This window comes from Salvelinus namaycush, chromosome 33, assembly GCF_016432855.1.
Source record: "Salvelinus namaycush isolate Seneca chromosome 33, SaNama_1.0, whole genome shotgun sequence".
Lineage (NCBI taxonomy): Eukaryota > Metazoa > Chordata > Actinopteri > Salmoniformes > Salmonidae > Salvelinus > Salvelinus namaycush.
In genome coordinates this window covers 20321468-20331200 of record NC_052339.1, presented here as the reverse complement: position 1 = coordinate 20331200, position 9733 = coordinate 20321468, and the positions used below count along the sequence as shown (strand labels likewise).

Genomic DNA, 9733 nt, shown 5'->3' with positions numbered 1-9733 from the left:
CCTTTTCAGCATTGCTTTGCAATCTGCATAAACTTTTGACATTTCAGAATGTATGATATGCAGTTTGAAAAAAAGGCTAACCAACAAGGGACTTTCCAGTGAAAGGATCCAAAGTACTTGCAAACACTATGACACATACAGTATGTCTCCCTTTTGAAAACTACAAGAGAAATATTTTTGGTGCAATTGTTTTAGCCTATGTTGTCTCACAACGGGTACAAAAAAGTCTAGAATAATATATATATATATGTACCGCTCTACAATTAACACTCGTCATAATTTATTAACATACAATGCCATATTATACATGTTCCTATACATATTTCTACAGCCTTCTAAAGTGTTGGAATGTCCAGGTTTGTCCTGTAAGTGCTTGTCATTGGAGCATCCCCTGGTTGCAGTTTGAGCCGTAGCCACTGGAGGGGGAAAGTGCCTCTTCCTGGTGCTGAGAGGACTGCTCTTCTTCTGTCTGTTCAGAGAGGAAGCTGGGGAAGGTCTGTGCTCGGGGGATCATCGTCAGGCTAGTACCTGGAAACAACAGGAGAAGACAGTGGTGAGGAAAAGGATAGTCTCTCTGGCTATAGTCCATACTAGGTCATTCAGTGCCTTCAGAAATTATTCATACCCCTTATTCCACATTTTGTTGTGTTAGAGCCTTAATTCAAAATGGATTAAATCGTTTTTTTGGTCTCACCCATCTACACATAACACACCATAATGACAAAGTGAAAACATATTTTTACAAATTTATTGAAAATAAAATATAAAAATATCTAATTTATGCATTTATTCACACCCCTGAGTCAATACATGTTAGATTCACCTTTGGCAGCGATTACAGCTGTGAGTCTTTCTGTATAAGTCTCTAAGAGCTTTGCACACCTGGATTGTATAATATTTGCAATATTATTATTTTTAAAATTCTTCAAGCTCTGTCAAGTTGGTTGTTGATCATTGCTAGATAGCCATTTTTAAGTCTTGCCATAGATTTTCAAGCTGATTTAAGTCAAAACTGTGATTAGGCCACTCAGAACATTCAACGTCATCTTGGTAAACAGCTCCAGTGTAGATTTGGCCTTCTGTTTTGGATTATTGTCATGCTGAAAGGTGAATTCATCTTCCAGTGTCTGGTGGAAAGCAGACGGAAGCAGGTTTTCCTCTAGGATTTTGCCTGTGCTTGGCTCTATTCTGTTTATTTTTTTATCCTGAAAAACTCCCCAGTCCTTAACTATCACAAGCATACCCATAACATGATGCAGCCGCTACTATGCTTGAAAATATGGAGAGTTGTACTCAGTAATGTGTTGTATTGGATTTTTCCCAAACATAACACTTTCTATTCAGGGAAAAAAGTGAATTGCTTTGCCACATTTTTTACAATATTACTTTAGTGACTTGTTGCAAACAGGATGCATGTTTTGGAATATTTTTATTCTGTAAAGACTTCCTTCTTTTCACTCTGTCAATTAGGTTAGTATTGTGGAGCACCAACAATGTTGCTGTTCCATCCTCAGTTTTCTCCTTTCACAATCATTAAACTCTGTAACTGTTTTAGAGTCACCATTGGCACTCATGGTGAAATCCCTGAGTGGTTTCCTTCCTCTTTGGCAACTGAGTTAGGAAGGACGCCTGTATCCTTGTAGTGACTGGGTGTATTGATACACCATCCAAAGTGTAATTCATAACTTCACCACACCCAAAGAGATATTCAATGTCTGGTTTAAAAATCTACCAATAGGTGCCTTTCTTTGCGAGGCGTTGGAAAACTTCCCTGGTCTTTGTGGTTGAATCTGTGTTTTAAATTCTTTCTGAATTGTATTGTATTCCCTCCCATTTGACTTTTTAATTTAATTTAAAAAAGATTAAATTGAGATTTATTGGTCACTGACCTACACACAATACCCCATAATGTCAAAGTGGAATTGTTGTTTTTCTTTTTTTTGCAAATGAATTACAAATGAGAAGCTGAAATGTCTTGAGTCAATAAGTATTTAACCCCTTTGATATAGCAAGCCTAAATAATAGCAACCCTAAAACATTTGCATAACAAGTCACAGAATAGGTTGCATGCACTCTCTGTATGCAATAATAGTGTTTAACTTTCCCCACACATACAATTATCTGGAAGGTCCCTTAGTTGAGCAGTGAATTTCAAACACAGATTCAACCACAAAGACCAGGGAGGTTTTCCAATGCCTCGCAAAGAAGGGCACCTTTTGGTAGATGGGTGAAAAAAGAAGACGTTCAACATCCCTTTGAGCATGGTGAAGTTATTGATTACACTTTGGATGGGGTATCAATACACCTTGTCACTACAAAGATACAGGCATCCTTCCTAACTCAGTTGCCGGAGAGGAAAGAAATCGCTCAAGGATTTCACCATGAGGCCAATGGTGACTTTGAAACAGTTAGTTTAATGGCCGTGATAGGAGAAACAGCATTGTAGTTACTCTACAATACTAACCTAAATGACAGAGTGAAAAGAAGGAAGCCTGTACAGAAGAAAATATATATAAAAAAATGATCCGGTTTGAAACAAGGCACTAAAGTAATACTGCAAAAAAAATGTGGCAATGCAATTACCTTTCTGTCCTGAATACAAAGTGTTACGTTTGGGGCAAATATAATACAACACATTACTGAGTACCACTCTCCATATTTTCAAGCATAGTAGTGGCTGTATCATGTTATGGGTATGCTTGTAATCGTTAAGGACTGTGGAGTTTTTCAGTATAAAAAAATAAACAGAATGGAGCTAAACACAGGCAAAATCCTAAAGGATAACCTGGTTGTCTGCTTTCCTCAATACACTGGGAGATTAATAAACCTTTCAACAGGACAATAACCTAAAACACTTGGCCAAATATACACTAGAGTAGCTTACCAAGAAGACAGTTAATGTTCCTGAGTGGCTGAGTTGCAGTTTTGACTTAAATCTACTTTTAAAAAATCTATGGCAAAACCTGAAAACGGTTATTTAGCAATGATGAACAAAAGCTCTTAGAGACGTACCAAGAAAGACTCATAGCTGTAATCGCTGCCGAAGGTGCTTCTACAAAGTATTGACTCAGGGGTGTGAATCCTTATGTAAATTGGATATTTCTGTATTTCATTATCAATACATTTGCTAAAATGTCTACAAGCATGTTTTCACTTTGTAATTATGGGGCATTGTGGGTAGATGGGTGAGAAAAAAATATCTAATTGATTTTGAATTCGGGCTATAACACAACAAAACATTTTATATGTCAAGGGGTATGAATACCTTCTGAAGGCACTTCATTCTACGTAGTATGCTGTGGGTATTGGAAGAGTGTGTCTTGTTTCACCCAACTTGAAACATAGAAGGTGATGGTCTCATATCGCTTTGACAATCTGAGAGCGTCTGTTGAAAACATATGTTCACAACAACAATTCAGTGTTTGCTTTGTTGTACTGCACAGCGCTAAACATTTAGCTTGTTTCTCTGCAAAAAAACACCTCTCTTCTTAATCCAAATTATTTATCCAATTTGCCTCCGACATCCTGTTTTCAGATATTTTTGGAAATGGGTGTAAATGGATACTTTGGGGGGGGAGGTTCACTGAGACTCCGGTCATTAATAATGGATGGGAGTCAGCTGGTCTAGGAAATGTGTGGCGGTAAGATGAGGACACAGTACAGTGCAGAGGACTGCTGATTGGGTGTTGCTGACCAGGAAGGAAGTGGATATCAATCAATATTTCATGAGGTCCAGAAGAACCCTTTAGACTATATGCTGCAATCAACTGTACCTCCAACACCTCTGGCCGTTTATTAACTATGTTCATCCAATCTAATAGACCAAGCAAATCAAATTATACATCAATACACTGTGCAAGCTTTGCTAGAGATTAATTGAAACTGAACTCATGAATTGCAAATGATCGGTTATGTTCTATGGTACAGGTGTGTCAATTTTAATATCAAAGACAGTAATTCCTTGCTTTATTCCTTGCCAGGTGTGAGCCCCCTCCAGTGTGCCCCTGTGTCTGTAAGCTGTAGCTGGATCCTATCAGGGGTGCGTGCGTTGGTGTGTGGTTACTGGTCTGTGCCACTCTGTGCCACCCTGCCTCTTCAGTGTGGTGCCAGGCTAGCCGTGCCACCACACTGTCTGTCAATGACTCCTCCACATAAACCATGTTCCAGTCACCTTGGCAAGCGCTGCCAAACTGCAGATAACATGGCGTGGGAGCAGGGGCAGAGACAGAGAGGGAGAGAGGAGGATTGTTTGATTACATGTGAAAGAAAATGTGTATGAGAATGGAGAGAGCGAAAGAAAGAGAGATTAGAAATGTGAGTCTGAGAGCGAGTGAGCAACGAGGAAGGAGAAACAAATAGTGAGAGAGACCAGTGTGAGTGGGTGATGTGAAGCCAATCACAGCAGTGTGTCTCAGAGAGAACATGTAAAGTGAGTCACACATAGACTTTGAAAATAATGCACTGGCGAAAATCTATTCTCCAGAAAACAGAAGTGGAATTATCTGATTCAGAATGTCCCTAGTACAGATCCTCCAACATTCGCTCACTCTACCACTTTGGAAAATCACTGAGACCGTAACGAGGGAAAAAGGGAACATTTCTCTTTTTGTCTCCGTATTACATTTGTGAAACAGCCGGGGTGCAGCCAACCACAGCCCTCTCATCTATCTCTGCCAAGACAATTTTTTTCTCTACCCACCACAATGTAGGCTGGAAATGGAGTCTTCCAGCTCTGAGTGAGAAAACACAACAGAACTAAACATCTGCTGGGCCTTAAACAGCTGTGTGTGTGTGTGTGTGTGTGTGTGTGTGTGTGTGTGTGTGTGTGTGTGTGTGTGTGTGTGTGTGTGTGTGTGTGTGTGTGTGTGTGTGTGTGTGTGTGTGTGTGTGTGTGTGTGTGTGTGACAAGACCCCTGTCGAGATCCAAGCTCTGGACACAGACCCCTGTCTGGACCGTAGTAGATACACAGGCTATGGACCGCAGCAGCCCCCCCACCTCCTCTGCTCTGAGAGACAGAGAGAGCCACAGAGAGCGAGAGCCACAGAGAGAGCCACAGAGCGCCACCGAGTGAGAGAGCCACCGAGAGAGAGCCACAGAGAGAGAGAACCACAGAGAGAGAGAACCAGAGAGCCAAAGAGAGAGGAGATTACCTTGTCCTACTGTCACCAACAGAGCAGGGTCGACAGGAACAACTTAACATTCTTTGGGAATACAACATCAACTTTCAGAAAACCAAAGTCATGATTTTCCAGAAAAAGGCCAGGAATCAGAGCAGCAGACACTCCTTCAAACGAGGAAATACCATGGTTAACATGCCCTGGGAATAAAAATCAGTGCCTCTGTTGGATTTGGTCTGGCAGAGAATGCAATAAAAGAAAAAGCCCGCAAAGCATTTTACTCCATAAAAATACAATTCTAAAAAAGAAATACTCCTATCCAAATCTGGTGCAAAATATTCAATAGTGTAATTTTACTAATTGCACTATATGGAAGCGAGGTTTGGGGTCCAACCTATAATTATGATTATAAGCATTGGGAGAAAAACTCAATAGAAAATCTACATACAGAATTCTGCAGAATTGTCCCAAATATCCAAAAGAAAGTACCAAATAATGCATACAGAGTGGAACTCGGAAGATTCCCTTTAATTGTAAATATAAAGAATTTGGCATCATTTGAAATTAAGCCCCAAAACATCCTTAGAATTCAAAAGACTGGAAACCAAAGAGCTGAACCGTGAAAAGAGTCCCCTATGTCAACTGTTAAAAACACTAAACAACCCTATTATTCAAACATACAGAGATATCAATAAAATTGTTAGAGAAATGAAAACCTCCTATTTGACAAATTGGGAAAAGAAAAGAAAAACACACAATAAACTAAATTGCTATTTGGCCTCAAAAGAGAATACAAATTGGAAGAATATCTCTACTGTCAGAGATACAAAAGAGAGACAGATCCCAACCAAATACAGCCTCAGCGACCACCAATTGGCTATAGAAAAAGGGAGACACAAAACGACATGGCTACCTAAAGAGGAGTGTCTATGTGGTCACTGCACGACAGGGGAGGTAGAGACAGAGATCCACAATTTCCTCTACTGTGATAAATACTCCCAAATAAGATAATCTTTTTAAAGAAAATATCTCAATCAATTCCCATCTTCTGTGCAATTACTAATGACAAAGCTGGGAAATATTCTGGGTGAGGGAGAAACTGCAAATATCACATATACAGTTGAAGTCGGAAGTTTACATACACTTAGGTTGGAGTCATTAAAACTCCACAAATTTCTTGTTAACTTCTTAGCGCTAGGGGTCAGAATTTTTTTTAAATAACGTGCCCAAAGTAAACGGACATTTTCTCTGGCCCAGATCGTAGAATATGCATATAATTTACAGATTAGGATAGAAAACACTCCAAAATTTCCAAAACTGTCAAAATATTGTCTGTGAGTATAACAATACTTATTCTGCAAGCGAAAACCTGAGAAAATGTAACCCGGAAGTGATATTTAAAAAAAAGAATCTGTGTTCCCTGGTCCGTCTAACCTCCATTTAAAGGGGTATCAACCAGATTCCTTTTCCAATGGCTTCCTCAGGCTGTGACCAGGCTTTAGACATAGTTTCAGGCTTTTATTATGAGAAATTAGCGAGTTTTTTCAAAAGTAGTCAGGTGTCCTCTGAATATTTCCTGCGCGCGAGAGAGGGGCACCCCATTTTCATTTTTGTCTCTTAATGAATAGGTTATGGTCCGGGTGAAATATTATCGATATGTTTGTTAAAAACAACCTGAGGATTGATTATAAAAAACATTTGACATGTTTCTACGACCATTACGGATACCTTTTGGAATTTGTCGAACGGAACACGGCTTTGATTTTCTGAACATAATGCGCAACCCAAATGGCGTTTTTTTGTGATAAAAGTAATATTTATCGAACAAAAATAACATTTGTTGTGTAACTGGGAGTCTCGTGATTGGAAACATCCGAAGATTATCAAAGGTAAGCGATTAATTTCATTGCTTTTATGACTTTTGTGACCAAGCTAACCAAGCTAATATAAGGCTAGCTGTTGTAGCATTGAAAGCTACACTCACAAAAGCTTGGATTTCTTTCACTGTAAAGTATATTTTCAAAATCTGACACGATAGGTGGATTAACAACAAGCTAAGCTGTGTTTTGGTATATTTCACTTGTGATTGCATGATTATAAATATTTTTAGTAATATTTTTTAATCTGATACATTTGGAAATTTTCTTCTTCCTTTCAGGACCGGAACGAGGCTGTATTTTTCTCAGCATAACGCGCAACCCAAGTGGCGTTTTTTTGTTATAAAAGTAATATTTATCGAACAAAAATAACATTTATTGTGTAACTGGGAGTCTCGTGAGTGCAAACATCTGAAGATTATCTAAGGTAAGCGATTCATTTTATTGCTTTTCTGACTTTCGTGACCATGCTAATTTGGGGCTAGCTGTTGTAGCATTGAAAGCTACACTCACAAAACTTGGATTTCTTTCGCTGTAAAATATATTTTCAAAATCTGACACGATAGGTGGATTAACAACAAGCTAAGCTGTGTTTTGGTATATTTCACTTGTGATTGCATGATTAAAAATATTTTTAGTAATATTTTTGCATTTGGCGCCCTGCAATTCTAGCGGTTGTTTAGGAAAGGGATCCCGTAAAAGGGATCCGTAGCGCAGAGAAGTTAACAAACTATAGTTTTGGCAAGTCGGTGAGGACATCTACTTTGTGCATGACACAACTAATTTTTCCAACAATTGTTTACAAACAGATTATTTCACTTATAATTCCTTGTATCACAATTCCAGTGGGTCAGAAGTATACATACACTAAGTTGACTGTGCCTTTAAACAGCTTGGAAAATTCCAGAAAATTATGTCATAGCTTTAGAAGCTTCTGACATCATTTGAGTCAATTGGAGGTGTACCTGTGGATGTATTTCAAGGCCTACCTTCAAACTCCGTGCCTCTTTGCTTGACATCATGGGCAAATTAAAAGAAATCAGCCAAAAATTGTAGACCTCCACAAGTCTGGTTCATCCTTGGGAGCAATTTCCAAAAGCCTGAAGGTGCCACGTTCATCTGTACAAACAATAGTACGCAAGTATAAACACCATGGGACCACGCAGCCATCATACCACTCAGGAAGGAGACGCGTTCTGTCTCCTAGAGACGAACGTACTTTGGTGCGAAAAGTGCAAATCAATCCCAGAATAACAGCAAAGGACCTTGTGAAGATGCTGGAGGAAACGGGTACAAGAGTATCTATATCCACAGTAAAACGAGTCCTATATCGACATAACCTGAAAGGCCGCTCAGCAAGGAAGAAGTCACTGCTTCAAAACCGATATAAAAAAGCCAACAGCAAAAACATATACATGATCAAATACAAATCTCAGAATCAACTATTACAGACTACCAGAACCCACTGGATTCTCCAATTACATTGAATGAACTATAGGACAAAATAAAAACCTTCCAACCCAAAAAGGCCTGTGGTGTTGATGGTATCCTCAATGAAATGATAAAATATACAGGCAACAAAATCCAATTGGCTTAGCTCTGGCATCTTCCCCAATATTTGAAACCAAGGACTGATCACCCCAATCCACAAAAGTGGACACAATTTTTTTCTTGTTTATTTTAATTTAATTTAATTTTACCCCCTTTTCTCCCCAATTGTTAGTAATTACTATCTTGTCTCATCGCTACAACTCCCGTACGGGCTCGGGAGAGACGAAGGTCGAAAGCCATGCGTCCTCCGAAACACAACCCAACCAAGCCGCACTGCTTCTTAACACAGCGCGCCTCCAACCCAGAAGCCAGCCGCACCAATGTGTCAGAGGAAACACCGTGCACCTGGCTACCTTGGTTAGTGCACACTGCGCCTGGCCCGCCACAGGAGTCGCTGGTGCACGATGAGACAAGGATATCCCTACCGGCCAAACCCTCCCTAACCCGGACGACGCTAGGCCAATTGTGCGTCGCCCCACAGACCTCCCGGTCGCGGCCGGCTGCGACAGAGCCTGGGCGCGACCAGAGAGAGTCTCTGGTGGCACAGCTAGCGCTGCGATGCAGTGCCCTAGACCACTGCGCCACCCGGGAGGCCCTAAAAGTGGACACAAATTTGACCCCAATAACTACCGTGGGACATGCATAACAGAAACCTTGGGAAAATCCTCTGCATTAAAAAACAATGTAAACAATGTACTGAGCAAATGTCAAATTGGCTTTTTACCAAATTATCATACGACAGACCACGTATTCACCCTGCACACCCTAATTGACAAACAAACAAACCAAAACAAAGGCAAAGTCTTTTCATGCCTTGTTGATTTCAAAAAAGCCTTCGACTCAATTTGGCAAGAGGGTCTGCTATACAAATTGATGGAAAGTGGTGTTGGGGGAAAAACATATGACATTATAAAATCCATGTACACAAACAACAAGTGTGCGGTTAAAATAGGCAAAAACACACACACATTTCTTCCCACAGGGCCCTGGGGTGAGACAGGGATGTAGCTTAAGCTCCACCCTCTTCAACATATATATCAACGAATTGGCGAGAGCACTAGAACAGTCTGCAGCACCCGGCCTCACCCTTCCCGAATCTGAAGTCAAATGTATACAGTTTGCTGATGATCTGGTGCTTCTGTCCCCAACCAAGGAGGGCCTACAGCAGCACCTAGATCTTCTGCACA

At 40.2% G+C, this 9733-nt stretch overlaps 1 protein-coding gene across 1 annotated transcript in view; it reads right to left on the bottom strand.

The window, feature by feature from the left end:
* Positions 1-376: 376 nt before the first annotated feature.
* The window catches only part of LOC120027684 (docking protein 6-like), a 46184-nt gene continuing 36827 nt past the window's right edge, over positions 377-9733 (bottom strand). The window contains exon 5 of the mRNA XM_038972677.1: positions 377-528. Coding sequence (XP_038828605.1) covers positions 377-528 — 152 coding nt within the window. The remainder of the gene's footprint in view (positions 529-9733) is intronic.